General features: G+C 40.7%; 1 protein-coding gene and 1 long non-coding RNA gene across 2 annotated transcripts in view; one reads left to right on the top strand and one right to left on the bottom strand.

Annotated features, from left to right (window-relative positions):
- Window positions 1–7,847: 7,847 nt before the first annotated feature.
- LOC115063141 lies at window positions 7,848–10,605 on the bottom strand. The gene is made up of 3 exons (XR_003843022.1): window positions 10,510–10,605; window positions 9,088–9,150; window positions 7,848–8,017 (listed from the first exon to the last, which is right to left on the bottom strand). It is a non-coding gene; the product is annotated as an uncharacterized LOC115063141 (long non-coding RNA).
- Window positions 10,606–11,197: 592 nt separating this feature from the next.
- Window positions 11,198–18,763, top strand: part of Morf4l2 (mortality factor 4 like 2) — a 9,223-nt gene continuing 1,657 nt past the window's right edge. The window contains exons 1-4 of the mRNA XM_021188809.2: window positions 11,198–11,298; window positions 12,611–12,700; window positions 16,776–16,853; window positions 17,878–18,759. Of these exons, the coding sequence (XP_021044468.1) occupies window positions 17,902–18,759 (858 nt within the window). The 5' untranslated portion in view covers window positions 11,198–11,298; window positions 12,611–12,700; window positions 16,776–16,853; window positions 17,878–17,901. The remainder of the gene's footprint in view (window positions 11,299–12,610; window positions 12,701–16,775; window positions 16,854–17,877; window positions 18,760–18,763) is intronic.

The following is an 18,763-nucleotide window of genomic DNA, read 5'->3' as shown; positions in this document are numbered from 1 at the left end:
GAGCTAAACAAAGAATTCTCAACTGAGGAATACTGAATGGCTGAGAAGCACCTGAAAAAATGTTCAACATTCTTAATCATCAGGGAAATGCAAATCAAAACAATCCTAAGATTCTACCTCACACCAGTCAGAATGGCTAAGATAAAAAATTCAGGTGACAGCAGTAGTAGATGTCTTTTGACATCCTCATTTGCTAGCTTCTTAACCACCTGGGACATGTGGTTATGAAAACAGTCCAATCCCCTAGCCTAGCATTAATACCTACCCTAGTATAAGGATGTATAATTGTCCTTGGAAGCTATTTTAAAACTATACTCTTGCTTTGGATCTATTCAGAGTACAAGGGAAGCAGGCCTTCTAGTCTATTGTTAAACCCAAGACATTTTCCTGTACTTGATTTAAAAAGAGGAAACTTGTTGGACCATTTGCCTTCGTAAGACCAATAGCTCCTGCCCAAATGCCCTTCCAGACATGCTATACCATGCCATTCTGTATCTACAGGGAAAGGGGAAAGTTTGTTGTAAACTGGCATAAGTATCAATTCTCTGAGTCTCCAGTTACACAGAAGGTCTACCTATGAGACTGAATGTCTTTGCAGGATCTAGTAAGTCTCCCTCACTGAACCAAGGTAAGGCAAATCCCTTCACCAGGAATTTAAAGCAACCACTGAGTGACCAGTGTGAGGTAGTCATGCATTTAGGAGCATTACTTAGACAGATGGAAGGTCTTCATCTGTAGCTATCAGTACTATGATTGGTAAAAAGAAGGTGGGCAAAAGAATAGCAATCGAATGAGTAAGTGCGCCTGTAGTTACATGAGTGTTTGGTAATACTGCCAAATCTCTCTGGTTAGGAGGACTAATAGATAAATCTTCTCAGTCTGTGGAGGTGAGGAGTCACAGGAATAATAGTGAGGTAGAGAACATGGACCACAAGACAATGGGAGGCAAGTATCTTGAGTAAGCCAAGGTTTGCATTCATGGAATTCTTTACAGAGATCAGTGGTCCTTCAGGAGCTAGAACTGTAGCCTAGTGTTTGCCTAGCATATGTAAGAATTTCTACTACCAAAATAAAATAGCAATTTTAAAATATTTTATTCCTCTTACAGTTGAAAAACTTCCAAAGATTTCTCTTCATGCTTAGGAATACAATCAACCTTTAGACTGGCTTTTACCTAACAATATTGTGTCATCTCCTCTGAATTAATTCACAAATGTTCATGAAGTACTTGCCATCACATGCTAAGTACTATAAAAAATACATAGACTACACAGTGAAGGAAAAACCTCCTCTCCTCAGAGCTCCTATAGGATGGCAGGAGAGAGAAAAGTAGAAAAATGGAGAAAATACTTCAGGTATTATGGACAAACTATCTGCGGTGAAACTGGGAAGAGGGTATGCCAGAACTCTTTCCTGAGTGCAGAGACGTAACCTGAATGAAGAGCAAGAACAGAAAGAGAAACAGCCAAAGAGATGAGATGTTGGGAAGAAGACAGTTTTTGTTTGTTTGTTGACATGGTTTATCTGAACAGCCCTGGCTGCCCTGGAACTCACTCTGTAGTCCAGGCTGGCCTATAATTCTCAGAGATCTGCCTGCCTCTGCCTCCAGAGCTAAGCAGGAGTAGGACAGTTTTAAAAAGGAGAGAATAGATATTTGAGTTTTTCAAAAAGGAGGAAGAAGAGGGGGGACAGGAAGAGGAGGAGGAGGAGAAGGAGGAGGAGGAGGAGGAGGAGGAGGAAGAGGAAGAGAGGAGGAAGAGAAGATACAATCAAACAACCCGTCCAGGCTTATAATATAGAGGACAAATGCATTGAAAAAAAGTTTAGTTCATCAAGGTAAAATGGTGGCATCCTGAAGGGCAAATGCAGTGGGTGCTATAGGAACGTAAGGCAAGATACTTAACTTGGCCCTGTGGATAAGGTAGGACCCACTGTGAGGAAGTGACACTTAAAGGGAGACTTGAATACTGGTGTAGCCATCATGAAGAGTATAAGAGGGTGAGAAATGTAGCACACTATCTTACTGCTTTGGCCAGAGGAGGTCTCAGTTTTACTAATAATTGTGTTTTGTCTAAATTCCAGATGTATTTTCTTCATAGCCAAATCATGTCTAACCTACTATTGTTCTCTTAAACCCCACCTTCTAGGATCATAGCCAGAAACATTGCTTCAATACTTCTATTCCAAATTTGTCACTTAGCATTTTAGAAGGTCTATTATTTGCTGAACAGAGTGTTACATGCCTGTAAACCTAGCATGTAGAGGTGGATATAGGAGGGTCAGGAATTCAAGGCCATCCTTGGCTACATAATAAGTTCAAAGCTATCCTGGGCTACATGAGACCTTGTCTCAAAAACAAACAAAAATTCTATTTGGTATTGTTAAGACTCAACTTCACACATATCCCTAAACTCCTTATAAAACCTTCGAATACGTGAGCTATCTTCTATTAGTTTAGCATCACCCAGGATACATAGCATGGTGATGAGCATGTAAGTTTGTAAATGAAAGGGTGGATGATACACTGGAGTCTCTGAAATCTCTTTCATAACTTACTATGACCAGGGACATGTACACAAGTAAAGGGGTCTGCTATCCCTGAAAGAACTCTACTAATTTCATCCAAAGACCTAAGATCTGATATAGACAACTCCTTTCCAATAGTCTCTGCTCCTCATCCCCTTGCAATTCTGCTCCTTCCCCCATTCTACCTTCTATTGTTTCTTCTGTCTCCTGGTTGTCAGCCAGGATGAGAAAATGGTCTAGCTGTCCTCAGAGACTTACACCAGCCTGGACTGCTCTGCAGTGCCATGAAGGGCCAGGACTTTTGTTTACAGCTGGAAGCCCGATGAGGCAGTAAGCACAGCTGACAGCCCCACTCTGAAGCAAACATCAATTTTCCTCTGTCCTCTCAGCCAAGTTTCACAGACCAGCTCTATTGAAAGCTAGCTGTACGCTCGTAGATCTCCCTGACGTCCCAGCCACAACTCTAGGCTGGGAGCAGCTGGGTGGATCTCAGCTTTGTGCCTTTTAGGAGCTGTTCTTACTCTCTTCTCTGTCCTTAATTACTAACCATCTTACCTCATCCTCAGGGCCTGTGAGGAACATGTCCTCCGAGGTACCCATACCCTAAGCCCTATTTGCCCTCTCACCCTAGTGTATAAACACCCTCATTCGCTTATCCATATGGTAACACACTGCTGAAAGTAGATCAAAACCACTATTTCAATGTGTAGTTTATAGAATCTACCTTTTTAAGCAGAGCAGTAACGTCTTTAAATGCTTGCACTTTCACACACATGTGCATCTGCACACACACAGACTTTGCTTTCTGATGGTTGTCCTACTCTTAAAACTGTCAACAAGGTAGGAAAAACATCTTCCAAAAATAGATAATTACACCCTCTGTCACACATTCCACAATCTGACCTGTTTCCATACCAGCTTTGCCTTCTGCATAGAGGGTAAGCAGAAAGCTTCAATACATTCGTAGCTCCTTCTTGCCCCTTGCTTCCATTTGCCTGTGTTTTTTCTGCCCTCTGGCTAGTAATTTGGCCAACTAGCTGAAGTTTCTTTCTGTGGTTTCCAACCTCTCTCTGGTCCTAATTTCCTGATAATTGTGTGAAGCTGCTTACAGTAGTAGCTCATTACAGCAAGGCTCCCCATGGCGTCTGGTGGAGAAGATATTATCCTTTGAGGAAACCTTATCAATCTCCAGTAAAAAGGGTTTTGTTTGTTTTGTTTTCAATCTGGCTCATTCTCTAAATCTGACATGGTCCATATCTACTAAAGAATATACATTTTACTCAATGTCTTGGTTAATACATACTCTTCTAAACCCATGTTTGTAATCTAAACTGTAAATGATCACATCTTCTTTAAAGAAGTATTTTATTAAGGGAACATTCAGAACTAAAGGAAGGAAATAGTACAAGCAACCCGGTATCTACCATTAAACAGCTTACGTATGTCCTTTCAAGTACTACTGGCTTGTTCTTTCAAACATGGCAGCTATTACAGTTTCAAAAGCTGTAATTTTATCACTTCTAGCAAATTGTAGACTATACGTGGAAATTACCAACATAAGAAACTTAGCTGGGGGGAAAAAAACAATTCAAAGCAACTACGTGAGTCAAAGTTCAAACTAAAGGCAACAACAATGACTGGCAAAAATCGTCTTTATCTTTCTGAGTTAATGTATACCATGGGTGGCTTTACATGATCCCTCTAAGTAAAGTGTGTTGCTGACAAAACCAGAATTTTGGCCCTTTTCAAGCTCAACTATTAACTCAGGAGGAGAAAAACAAGGGCTCATGTGCAAGTCTGGCATCTCAAGGTTATCTAAAGCCATCGCCGACTAGGTTCACTTCTCAGCTGATTGGTCATTTCAAATAAGTTTTTCGATGTCAAATGGAGCCATGAGGTGGTAAGAAACACCCTAAAAGGATGAACCTTCTCCCTTGACTATTCTCATTTCTTGCTTTGCCATGGGCTAACAAGGTAACAGATCCAGAGAAATTTGCAAGACATACTTTATGAAATTCCTATGGATTAAGGCAGTATAAATAGACAAAAGAAAGATATCCTTATTATAGAAATGCCATTTTGTTTGGCCTTGAAATATTGAGATAGTTTTTAACTTGTACATTAAATAATCATCATTTTAAGAAATCAGATAAGATAAACAGAACCAATTTTAAAAAAAAACTTTTTAAAAAAGATTTATGTATTTGTATGTGCATGAGTGTTTTGCCTGCATATATGTATGTACACCACATGTGTGCCTGGTGCCCACAGGGGTTCACAAAAAAAGGTGTCAAGTTCCCCACAACTGGAGTTACAGATGCCTATGAGCCACCATATGGGGCCTAGGAACTGAACCCTAGTCTTCTGCAAGAGCAACAAGCTTTCTTACCTGCTGAGCCATCTGTCCAACTTCTACTTGATACTTCTAAAGTTTGTTCTGATCTGAGACTGGAACACCTATATGTCCTCTTCTGGCCTCAGGGGATACGAGGCACATACAGGATACATAGACACACATGTAGATGAAGCATCTCTATAAGTAAAATAAAGAAAATTATACACACGTACACACATATGATATGATAACAAATAAAGCTTTGGGTAAAGCACTATAAGCCATGGGAGGACACTGGGAATAAACAACAAAACATTGTCTGACCAACACTGACCACTACCTTTTCAGACCAAGGAAGGTTTTGGTATTCCCAAGGTAATACAAGTAAAGATCATATATACCAACAGGTAAGTTACATGCTATACAATAGTACTCAAGTAAGAGAGCAAAAGTCCTGGCCAAAATGTCTTTTTCAACTGCCTTGATGAGGTTGTCAGCAGGAGTAAGGAAAGGGGAATTTTTCTCACTGTTCCACTGGAGTGCACATATCTCTGCAATTTGTCTGCCCTTAGGTGGCCTATGATTTCCGATTACCACAAAGGCATTGTATGAGCTAATGGTAGCCTTGCAAATTAATACAGGGTTCATGGAGCCACTGAATTTTCTGTGAAGGCTGAGACTGTAAATAGTTTCTGTCTGGCCTTGGGCGTTGGAACGAAACAAAATTAAGCTATCTTTCCTTTCCAGTTGAAATCATGTAAAGACAACAGTGCAGCTGTAAATTCTAAAGAATATTTCTTATTTTCTGAGAACTGACTATAAGTCAGGAATCTACTTGAGGCTTTATCCCACTAATAAGTTAAGGTTACAGAGGGACATTCACATTGATGGGGCAACACAGCATAACAGGAGAAAAGCCTGGGCTTTAAAGTCAGGAACAAGTCTGGCCTTGCTCTGCAAATTACTGGTTGAGCAACTTTAGGTGACTGTTTAACTTCTCTGGGCTTCTGTGAGGATTTGGTAAGATAACGGATGGAAAAAGCAGAGTCCTGTGCTACCTTGAATACAGCAAACACTATTTCTAGGCCATTTTTCCTTACTACTCTGACTCTAAAACTAATTCCCACTATTCATGTTCTTTCTCTTGCAATCCTACTCAGTAAAGCACAAGTATAAACCTATTAGAATACGGCAGCAGCAGTCAGACATGTACATTCCAGGGCCAGGCATCCCCCCTTCTTAAATACCGTGGGTAACTTTCCTCCCTCTCCTGAACCTATCAATAAAATGAAGCACCCCAGCTCTGATCTTGAGAACAGAGGAAAAAAATCCCCTTTTTGGGAGCATCTGACAAGAGAAACGCACTATGCTAGGCCCTTCTCATCTAAATCAGCGCAGCCCAGCAGAACACTCTGTGATGGTGAAAATGATCGATATCCAAATTTAGACAACAGCTAGTAACATTATGTAGCCAGAACAACCACCTGAACCATTTTTTTTTATCCTAATGAATTTTGACTTAAATATCCACATGTGCTAGCTGGATACTATATTATACAGGGTAGCTGTTAAGATCATGAAATATTTGTTTCCATCTAATAGGTGGTGACACTAAAGTTTAGAAAATTTAAGAGAATTTGTTTCAAGAAATAATTTAAACTTGAATAACTTTGAAATCTGAAACACATCTGTTTTCAAACGCACAGTTATTCTACAAAGTACCACAATGTGGTGTGTCATAGTACTTTTTCAGCCTCACTCAATGTTGAATTCCTTGAATTGGTTCTAACAGTGCTCAAATGAGCCAAAATTCTACCATTGGAATGGCTTAGAGGAGGAGGCCTCAAGGGTGCATGTCTGGTGTCAGATTAAAAACTGGTCAAAATACAACAGAGAAACGTTTCCACATTTTCTCTTGGGTCAAAAAGCGTCAATATCTCACAAATAAAAAATGAAAATAAAAATCACTTAAATAGGATCTAAACCAGAGAACTAGAAAGCTCAATACAAGAATCCTAAATGCCGGGAATTATCTAGTAACTCAGTAAAAGTAATCATTTATTACTTGTAAATTACATATGAATGAAAATAACTGGATACCAGAAGTCACTTTCATCACTATAAAATAATACCAAGTGTCACCTAAGCTATAAGCTTATTAGTGGAACTAGAGTGTATGGAGGAATAGAGTGAGTGACCCATAAATGGGTTTTCAAAACTGTGTTCATCATACATAAAACGTGTATCATGAAACATTTATCATACATGGCATACATTAAAAATGATAACTGCAGAGTAGAAAGAACGCTGAGAGATAAGAAAAAAGGAGAGCAGTCTTGAGCTTTTGTGTGATACCCTAGAATGGAGACGGGGAAATGCATAGAAAGCACCAAGGTATTTCTCCATACTTGCTTTGCTTTCCTATCATCTTTGGGTTTTTTTTTTTTTTTTTTTTTTGGTTTTTTTCGAGACAGGGTTTCTCTGTGTAGCCCTGGCTGTCCTGGAACTCAACTCTGTAGACCAGGCTGGCCTAGAACTCAGAAATCCACCATCCTCTGCCTCCCGAGTGCTGGGATCAAAGGCGTGCGCCACCACACCTGGCTCACTATCATCCTCTTAATGGTTCCTCAACATCAGTCAAAGCAGGGAACAGTTTGTTTCAGACTCTGAAAGGGGAACACTTATGGTGGCACCTACACATTTCTTAATCTGCAAAACAAGACTGATACTATGCAGGGTATATCAGAACACATTTGGCTTTACATTCTATGGCACCCTCTAGTGGTGTACAAAAAAAGTATTGCATTTTAGCTCCCCTCCCCTACCTGCCACACCCAAAAGCAGTGGTTCTCAAATTTTAGAGTGCACTGGATTCACTAGAACAATTTGTACTGGTGTGGATTGCCAAGCCCCATCCAGAAAGCCTTTGATTTATGAGATGTAAAGTAGAGCCTACAAATCTAATATTCTGATAACTTACCTGGTTTCACTGATGCTTCTGATTTGTCTGAGTTGGAGAACTGCTTTAAAAAAACCTTTCACGGTTGTGGCTGGAGAGATGGCTCTACCAGAGGACCCAAGTTAGGTTCCCTGCATCCATGTCAGGTGTCTCAGAACAGCCAGTAATTCCAGCTCCGGAGGACCCAGTGCCTCTGCCTTTTGAACACATGTCACATACACACATGTAGATGTATACCTCATTAAAAACAGTAAAATTAAAGCTTTTTAAAAACCTTTCACCCATGTGTGTACAAATACATATAATTAGTAACCAAAACCTATTTTTTTGGCTGATTATAGTGTAGTAGAATTTTGTTGAGAAAAAGAAATACCTATGGGAAGGATTTAATACAACATCTGAAATACAGAAAATATTAAAAATTGATAGTCTGACTCGGGAGATGTAGGGGTCTGCTGCTCAAGCATGAGGGCCTAAGTTCAGTTCCCCAGCACGTATATAAAAGCTGAAAATGGGGCACAGATCTATAACCCCCGTGTTACAAGGGGGGCACTGTTGGTAGAAACAGGCAGATCCTGTAAGCTCAGTGACAAGATAGTAGCCCATGTAGCAAACTCCGAGTTCACTGAGATCCTTCCATAGAAAATAAGGTGGACCACAATAGAGGAAAACACCTAAATTAAGGTGAACTTCAGCCGCAAAATGCACAGGCCACACACGTACATAAAGAAATTTAAAAAAGAAAAAAAAAAAAACCACCTCAGGGCTATATCATTATGCGCTGTGAAGCCTAAGTGAAATGTTTTACTCCTTACTTTAAAAAACACAACCACATTTTTCGGAATGTAGTGAGGCTAGTAGGAAAAAAAATGCCCTTTGTCTTAGAAAAACAGCTTAGTCAGGACCTCCACTACACCCAAGGCTGTACCTGATAACCAGCCCCCAATGACATCAGTCGCTAAGATAACCAGACACAGGACAAGAATCCCATGACGCCCGCTGGACAGTGAGTATATAAGGAGGGAGATAGAGAGCATCGGTCTTTCGCTGCACACCTGGAGTGACACCTTGAGCCGCCCTGCGGCCGGAGAGTCTCCCCAGGCTCCTGCATCGGAGACTAGGCCCGATCTTCAGGTAAGGTCTGTCACACAGGTGAGCTCCCTCGGGGAAAAGGCTTAAAAACTGTAGTTAGGAACTCAGAGTTCTAAGTTTGTGTGAGGGCTCTCACCGTGAGAAAATATAACTTTTAGTAATACTAAGTACCTACCTTCTCGCTCCGGACAGCACAGAACCATTACAGAAAGCTGAGGGGCAAACACGCGACGCGTACCTGATAAACATTTCAAGAGGAATAAAAAGTGAGCCAAAAGAATATTCTTTCATTGGTTTATTTATGTAGTGACGGGGCCTCAATATATAACCTAAGCTGGCCTTTAATTAGCGGCCCTTCTTCCTCTCAAGCGCTGACACTGCAGTTGCACCACAGCTCATGAAGGATATTATAGCATCAGGATTTAGGCCCATTTATCAATCCTGAGTAAAAACAAAAGGCAAGGGAGAAAGATGTTCTGGAAAAACAGGTGACTTTTTTTCTTTTTAAGGAAATTAACCAAAATTTTCAGATATATAATTCCTTGCCTAGTATTGTTACTTCACAGAACTTGATTTTATTCATCTTTAGGAATTTAAGATACATATGAGTCAGCCAGAGATCAGGGAGCCCATAAAATAAGAAGTGGGTGGAGCAAAAAAATAAATCTCACAATCTCTGGGAACCGGAGCAGTAACTCCTTTGCTGGGATTTGGTGACATCTAGCGGCAGATTCAAGAGGTTTAATGCTCAGCCAGTGAACTTTCTGGAAAATTGGTCGAATGTGTATTTGATCACTCCGCTTGGAGATTAGGAAAAAAGGTAGGTGAGGCTCAGCACCCACAGGAAATTGGAGTTGTCTCTGTCACCAGGGAATTTAGTTGCCTATGTTTTCATTAGAATTTTTGCGATAAACCTGGTGAGGGGCATATTTTGTGAAGGGCAAAGGGGAGGCAACAGGGACAGAGAGGAGGGGGGTGTACAACTGGAAACTTGAAAGAAACGTCCTTTGACGTTACTAATATAGTTCTGAATCCTAACCATGGAAGAAGTTTATTTTGGTGGACTAAAATGTGGGAATAATGAGCATCTCTAGCGTCTAAAATTAAATCGGACTGGGTGGAGTGGCGCATGCTTTTAATCCCAGCGCTCGGGAGGCTGTGAAAGGACAGGTGGGTCTCCGAGTTCCAGGCCAGCCAAGGCTATGTAGCTAGAACGGGCCTCAAAAAAAAAAAAAGGCAAAGAAAAGGAATTTAATTCAATCAGCAGGCTTTTCCTTACAAAAGCCCTTTCCTTTCGTTACTAGTACTTGCTTAGTTATTCTCACTTTTAGTAATGCAGTTTGCAAACATAAAAAAAAAATGCAGAAAAATCCACCAAAATGAGGGACCTCACCTACACACACACACACACACACACACACACACACACACGCAGGGCCCCTCCCGTCCCCGCCAGGGCTGCACGCCTGCGCACACCCATCATCCCCGGCGCCACGAGGGCGGCGGTGCGCCCACACCCACACTCCACAGCCACGCGCGCGCGCAGCAGACACCCCGTTTCTCCAAAGCATCCGGGCATCCGCCCGGTGGCACTCACCACCCTCACACGCCTTGCACCTCAAAACCTTCATTATTCCTTTTCCTTTTGTTTTTTTTGGGGGGGGAGGAGGGGGGTTGGTTGGTTTTTTTTCTCTCTCTCTCTCTCCCCGTCCGCGAGTTGCGCAACAGGCTCGGGGGCGTGGCACCGGGTCGGCCCTCCTCGCTCTTCCCACTCGCGGGCACCTTAGCTCATTTCCGCCTAGCCTGTTTCCGCCGGCCACGTCGGCACTTCCTTTCCCAGCGGTGCGGGGGCGGGGGAGGGGAGCGGACCCACAAACCCATAATGCCTCCCTGCAGGAGAGAAGGCGAGCGCGAGGGAAAGGAGGTGGGGGGAAAAAAAAAACCCGGTCAGGGGAACTCTGGGTCGTGAAGACGGGCCACGTGAACGCGCTGCCCTATAGACTTCTGACCCAACGGCTGGGGCGCACTTGGAGGGCGGGCTCAGCTCCTAAAAGGGCGATCGTCATTGGCGGGAGCCCTCACTGAAGGAGGATGCTAATTGGCTTGCTCTCGGCCCTAAGCATGAAGAAGCAGGTTGCTAGCACCCGCCTTCACTGCGGCTGAGTGTCACTGCTGACGTGGGGGCGGCCGTCCAATCATTTGGGTATGGAACATTCTAAAACTCAGACAAGACGACTAGGATTGGCCGACGGGCTAGGCCCGCCTCCAGGGTGACGTGTCTGCCTATGGATATCAGTTGCCAGAGAAACCTGGCTTTACTATGGCGGTTGGAGGAGCAGCAGTGATCACACGTCGGCTGCTGGAAAGAACTGGATTCTCGTTTCAGGTTTCGGGGTGGGGGTGGGGAGGAAGGGGCGATGATTTCCTCTTTTCTTCTTGACTTATAGATAGGGTTAGTTCGTGCCTTCTCATGCAGGCAAAGCAGAATTCGTATTCCTGCTCGCCAACGCCCAGCTTGGGCAAGGCTCTTTTTCTGTGTCTCGGTTTCCATGTTTGCAAAATGGTAATAGTAGCTGTCTCAGACGCGGATTCAGATGTGCCTAGTAAAATAGTACGTGTAAGGCATTCGGTAGGAAGCCTGTCTCCGAAAGGTAGTAGCAGTTGTTACTAAAGATATTTGTATAGGAGATGAAAAATTTTAAATTACGCAGATTTGCTCTACATCGTATCTTTTTTTCTGTACATCATCCTCTTTCTTAGAAGAAATCATGACGATAGGCATTTATTAAGCCTTACCGATAAAAATAATTGCTAGCCCATAATTGCTATAGAATGGCTGGGGATCGGAATTTTCCCACATTAAGTCAAAAAGAAAAAGGAGGTAGGGGAAAGCGATTGAGAACGACCTCCTTCTGAAGCACATGCGAGTAGTAGGCCTTGTTTGAATCCTGATTCGAGCACACCAATTGTAAAATTTTCTTGAAGACGTATCGGGGATTGTTAAATGCAGGATTAATATTCTTCAATGAAATCGGTGTCAGATTGTTTTTTAAATGCTTATGGTGGCGGTGTGGTTATGTTTTCAGAATGCTTTATTTTGTGGAAATAAATATAAATGCTTAGGGATTAAATGATGTCAGAAAATGGCTTCAAAATACGTGGATGACTAGGATTTGCTTTAGAATAATTTCAGCGATAGACAGAGATGGGAGGGGTATAATTAGGACCCTAGATTAATCATTTCAAGTGAGGGGTGGGCAAATGGGGTTTCCTGCATTTGTCTTTTTTCCATGGTATATATTTGAAATTTTCTAGAATTCTGAAGTCATTTTTTTTTTCGATAGCTTAAAAAAACGTGGGGGGGGAGCAGTGGGTGGGGTTACAGATGAAACAAGATGGCCTTCAGTTGGTAATTGTTGAAGCTAGATGATGGATTCGCATCCGTTTGTACTGCTGTTCTTTTACACTTTTATTTATTTCACATTATCCTTGATAGAAATTAATTATTTTTTTACAAAATTGATAAACATACAATAAAGTACATTTATCTGAAAATAAAACTACAAGAAAAATAGAACTTGTACATTATCAGCTTTGATGTCCTTTGTGTGAGATAAAATTTTATTTACTGATGGAAAAGAAAGTCACCATCTCATATCTTTTTATGTCCTTTTCCATCTCTTTGTTTGACCTTCTAGGTCATCATCAGAAAAGCTAAGTTTGCTATACAGTAAGGATCAGGAGATCTGACCCTGGTTGCAGAACCATTCCTGGTTGCAGAATACAGGGTAAGTGCCTTCCTTCTGGCCTCAGTTCACAGACCAGCTATATCACAACCTTCTTGGATGTGTAGGAGTATTTTGAAGATTAATAAGCTGCCATCTGAGAAAGTGCTCTAAATTCTGAAAAGGGAAGGATAAACAATGTAGTCATGCATAATCTTATTCCCTTAATTAAAAATTAGTGCTCTGTGAAGGCTTCACACTTACAAATATTACATTATTTTTCTCTAGAGCAAATACAGATTTGATGGATTTGATTGCTGGCTCTTCGACTTTCTGTGTAATTCTGAGCAAGAAACTTCCTTTGTTCAAAAATGTCTTCATAAAAGTAGCTCCTCTAATAATACTTAGATGGCTTTAATAGTCATGAAACATTTTATGTATATATAAAAGCACATTTTTGTAAAGTAATAAATATAATTTTCTTGGAATTATTTTTTAATTAATATTGTTGGTTTCTCTCATTTTCCAGAAGCAGCCATTAACTACTAGGACTGACTTCTGAAATTAAGACTTCTGGCTTTTCCAATCCATTTTAAAGCTATTTTCCTTATGAGGAAATTTCCAAGAACTAGAATTTTAGCTACCAAATCCTACATGCTAAGCAATCTTTATGTAATTTTCCTCTTTTGTTCAGACTGGAAACCATCAGTTGGGTTGGGAGTGTAGCCCAGTTGGTAGAGTGCTTCCCCTGCATACATGAAGCTCCAGGTTTGAATCCCCAGCACTCCCCAAACCAGGCCCAGGCAGTGGCACATGCTCGAAATCTATTAGGAGCTAGAGGCAGGGGGGTCAGAAGCTCAAGGTCGTCCTTAGCTAGCTAGGAAGTTTGTGTCTAGCCTGGGACATGAGATCCTTCCTCAATGTTCATTGTTTTAGACATGTAGAATGTTCCAATAGCCATATGAGAAAGCTGATATGTACTTGATTTTAGCCAGAGACCAAGAGATGAAAACATGGTCTAATTAATGTGCCCCCCCCCCATCACTTTTAAAGGGTTTGTGATATATACACACAAAAAGTACATTTGGAGTCTGGTTACATGAACCTATGAAAGGAAGGGGTGTGTCTCAGTCTCTTCAGAGCTACATTTTTAAAGGAATTCTATAATTGCCTTAATTTCTCTCCTTTGTAAGGGCTGTGTTTAAGTGGAAGGCAGTTTCCTGGCAGAGAGGCAATTTAGAGAATAAATGAGAGCTGATCCATAGTAGATCCATAGAAACTGGCAAAGCAAGGGCCAGAGAGATCTGAAATGGGAAAGCCTCAAAGAGGAGAAGGCCCTTGCCTTGGACCTTTGGGACTGTCTGAGTACAGTGGTACTGAAGTAAAAGATGAAAGGATGTAAAATCCATGAATGACCACATAAAAAATCTTGAATCAGATATATGGCTCAGGTTTTTTTTTTATTCTCATTTCCCCCCTTGTTCTCTACAGTCAGTCACCAGTTTGCTTCGTTTTCTTCTAGATGACCTAATTAAAATCTTGCCTAAGATGTGTATAGATATGCATAAAAGTTGTTTTATGATTTTCTTTGTATAAACTATGGTGTTGATATACAACTAGCTATGTTTAACAGATAGGCTTTGAATGTCTTTGTTCTTTAATAGCTCTCTCTGTCTAACTATTGGTATTTCTTTCACAGTGACAGTCCTTTAGCTAAGATGATATTCCAAATTATGAGTATGTCACATTTCATCAAGTCACTAGAGGGTTACCCCAATATTTTCCCACTAAAATAATGCCATATCAGCCACCATTTGTATTAACATTAACAAGTATAGAATAATCAGAAGAGCCCAGAAGTGGGTGTGGTGGCTCATGCCTATAGTTCCAGTGGTAGGAAGGCAAGAGAGTTAAGGTAAATTCTAGGCCAGCCTCGGCTTTGGAAGAGAGCAACTTAAAAGTAACATAATTTTCTAAGGCACATAAATTCATGAATATTTATAAAATAACATTTCTCATTGAGAAAAGGATAGACTGATCAGTATTTATCATTGATAAAGGATTGCTATAAATTTGGGAGAAACTAAAACCATGCTAAGAAATAGCATAGAAATTAATTTCTGTAGTATTTCTTTGGCTATCATTTTCCCTGAGTTAAAGCCAAAGGTTACAAAGAGCCAGCCAGCCAGGTTTGTTTATAATACTGAGATATATAAGTGGGCCCATAAGACAATATTAAGCACACTTTAACTTTTTTTTAAGATTTATTTATTATATGTAAGTGTAATGAAGCTGCCTTCAGACACCAGAAGAGGGAATCAGGTTTTGTTGCAGATGGTTGTAAGCTACCATGTGGTTGCTGGGATTTGAACTCAGGACCTCTGGAAGAACAGTCAGTGCTTTTAGCCGCTAAGCCATCTCTAACCCACACTTCAACTCATAACAAAAAAACCATGTTATGAATCAGTGTGAAAAAGCACCCTAATACAAAAGGAAATGGAAATACCTATGGAATAAAAAATGGTGATTGTATAAAAGGTGATTTGAAATCCTACATATACAAATGAAGATGCCCACGAGTTAGCAAAAAAGTGGGTTGGGGGATTTTTTTGGAGGGGGAAGAGGTGTTTGAAGCTTGTGGTATAATTGGATTAGTAGAATCTACTGTGGTTGAAGATGGAAGAATTAACTTGACATGGTTTTGGCTAGGAATACAAATTAAACTAGTTATGAGGTAAATTGGGCTATATCACCAATTAAGCAACTACCTTGAATAACTCCTTGGAATATATCCTTCAGTGATTCTTACCTAGTGCTCTTTAATATTTCTATGTATTGGTGTCTAGTACTGAGTTTTTGTAATGAAATATTTAGAACAATGTCTACAACGATGGGGCTAAGAGCTTTGCAAACATTTAACATCAGACACTAAAGAGCCTCCGAGGGAAAGCATTTGTCAAATAATTTGAAGAGATCCTAGAAAATGATAAATTTACCAAGAGCCAACTCAAAAGGACAAAGATGTGTACAAATTGGGGGTGGGTTTATAAGTTAGAGTATTTGAAGGGTAAGCAATTCAGTGCCATGGTAAAAGCCTTAAATAGTTATTTATACCTGGATCCACTAAATAAATCAGCTTGGGGTAAAAAAAAATGACTAGTCATAGCCCAAAAGATGCATATTATAAACCTTAACGTGGGGATATGATTTTCTTTAAATAATTTTTTAAAGATGAGATCTAGGATTTAATAATATGCGCCTACCTCAAATTAAATATATAAGTAGGAACAAACAAAAATGTTATTTAAATAAATTCAGCTGTCATTCTCAAATTCCTTGGTAAGTACATGCTGATGACCAGGGCAAGTGCTCTACTACTCGGTTACATTCCCAACCCTCAACAGCTTCAAAAGAAATGCTTGTTTTAGAATGTGTTGATCTCTTAAGAAAAATGGGTTGTGGTTCTCCAAACCCTTGTGTAAACAGGAACCCACTCCCCATTTGTACATGCTTTTGTCCTTTGAGTTGGTCCTTGGTAAATTAAAGCTAGAATAGCATCCTTTCCTAGGGGGAGGAGGGCTACCCTGGATATGTAACAGGTGCATGTTTTAAACATTTGCACACTCATTTAAAACAAATGGGATCAAACTGTTCATAAGAGCTGCTGTGTTTAGTTCTGCCTGTCCATTTTAGGCTCCCTCTTTGTGCTACTTACCCATTTACCTAAGGACATTAAACAGTTTTCCGTGTCAGTATATAGGCCTCTGTTTAATTCATTTGGGTATTCTGTAGTATGCATATATAATTTGTATCATCCTCTCCCTACTGAAGAAGCTATAAATAAATGTCTGCAGTTCCTCATTGCAAGTGAGGGTTATTCAGTGAACTATCCACATTCACATGTAGAAATGTTTGTGGGGTACTATGCTAGCTGTAACATGACATTCTATAACAACTAGGAATAAATAGTTCCTCATGTATGAAGTGAAGAGGCTGAGATACATACATGTCTTCAACTCCATTTGGCAATTCAAAAACTTACTAATTTCCTTCATATATCTAAGGCACATTTGTAATTTTTTCTTACATGTTTTTGCAAAAGTTCATCTTCATTGCAGATACCTACTTTCCTTTCTAGGTTGTATTCCCACTTCATCTTTCCAGACCATCCTAGGAAATTACTAGGAATCCTTGGAAGGGAAAGAAGGAACATTGTGTAAGTCAAGGGGATTGTTGAATGAGTCATGCCATCATAGCAGAGACTTGTTTTTTAATTCCTTTTCACTGAACGTTATTTCTCTTGAAACTCAAACTCTTTATCTTCTAAAGTTACAATCTTAACTCTGATGAAAGTCTCACCATTTTACCTGTGGTCTCTTTCTTGCTAACTCCTCATACTTTCTTCCCTATCTTTTCTGGAGTTCTATGTGTGCAATTCTCTATCTTTTTAAACGTTCACTGGTTTATAATGTATGCTATTAGCTACATGATAATAAATCTCCATTTCTCTGTTTGAATGCACTCCCCAGATATAAAGTCCAAAACTAAGTACCTTTCTCCTCTAAGCAGTTAACTTGTGATACAATTACAAGAGCATACATCCTTAAAGCCTGAAAGTTGTCACTAACTCCTTTCCCAGTTTCTCATCTCTTCTAGCAAATAATTACTAAAAGAGATCCTTTATGCATATAACTATCGATGGACTAATCTTGTTTACTGATGGTGTCAAACGAATTCTTTAAAACTCTGTACTTTACTAAAACTGCCCAGGCTTAGTCATACAGAGCCCATTTTGACTCTAACCTTTGATCATTGTGTTCCTCAAGTGTTGGGTCTGTGTATGTTGCCATCACAGGCCTACCTAGACTTGGTATGCATGAACCTTTACTGTTAATTCATTTTACTTCCAACTTCCTTATTTCTTTCAAATTCTTATTCCAAAGTCTTGGTTCCAATTCTGCTTCTATGGTTTTGTCACAATATCTTTCTCTAAAATTAAATCCTTATCTTTTAAATAACATCAAGAGACGAATTTGTGGGTGTGTCTGAGTTGTTAGGTGAGGCAAGAGTTGTGGGTGGGAGTAAGGATTTTGAGATGGAAGACAGAAAAGCACTTAGGGATGGTCCTCTGAAATAGGACCCAAAATCTATATTCCAACAGACTTTAGCATGTGTTGTGGTCTGATGGGTCATAAAGTCACCATAGTAAACAATCAAATACAATACTTTATGTATTACAGTGGTTGGAATAAAAACAGGGTTGAATGAGTTCCAGAAAGCAGGCTTCTCAAACTCGTGGACAACAAGCTGCTGAAGAAGACAACTTTAAGAAACCAACCCGGAGCAATATGCAGAGAAGTAAGATGAGAGGGGCTGCCTCGGGAAAGAAGTCAGCTGGTTCGCAGCCGAAGAATCTCGATCCAGCTCTGCCCGGAAGATGGGGAGGTCGCTCTGCTGAGAACCCCCCTTCTGGTTCTGTGCGGAAGACCAGGAAGAACAAGCAGAAGGCTCCTGGCAACGGAGACGGTGGCAGTACCAGTGAAGTCCCCCAGCCCCCTCGGAAGAAAAGGGCACGAGCTGACCCCACTGTGGAGAGCGAGGAGGCCTTCAAGAGTAGGATGGAGGTGAAGGTGAAGATCCCTGAAGAATTAAAACCATGGCTGGTGGAGGACTGGGACTTGGTTACTAGGCAGAAGCAGTTGTTCCAGCTCCCTGCTAAAAAGAATGTCGATGCTATTCTGGAGGAGTATGCCAATTGCAAGAAGTCGCAGGGAAATGTTGATAATAAGGAGTACGCAGTTAATGAAGTTGTAGGAGGGATAAAAGAGTATTTCAATGTGATGTTGGGCACTCAGCTGCTGTACAAGTTTGAAAGGCCTCAGTATGCTGAGATTCTGCTGGCTCACCCTGATGCGCCAATGTCGCAGATCTATGGGGCGCCACACCTACTGAGATTATTCGTGAGAATTGGGGCAATGCTGGCCTATACGCCCCTTGATGAGAAAAGCCTGGCATTATTGCTGGGCTATCTGCATGATTTCCTTAAGTATCTGGCAAAGAATTCTGCCTCTCTGTTTACTGCCAGTGATTACAAAGTGGCTTCTGCTGACTACCATCGCAAAGCCC

This window comes from Mus pahari, chromosome X (assembly GCF_900095145.1).
Source record: "Mus pahari chromosome X, PAHARI_EIJ_v1.1, whole genome shotgun sequence".
Taxonomy (NCBI): Eukaryota; Metazoa; Chordata; class Mammalia; order Rodentia; family Muridae; genus Mus; species Mus pahari.
The sequence above is the reverse complement of the archived record's forward strand: the minus strand, read 5'-3'. Positions and strand labels throughout refer to the sequence as shown.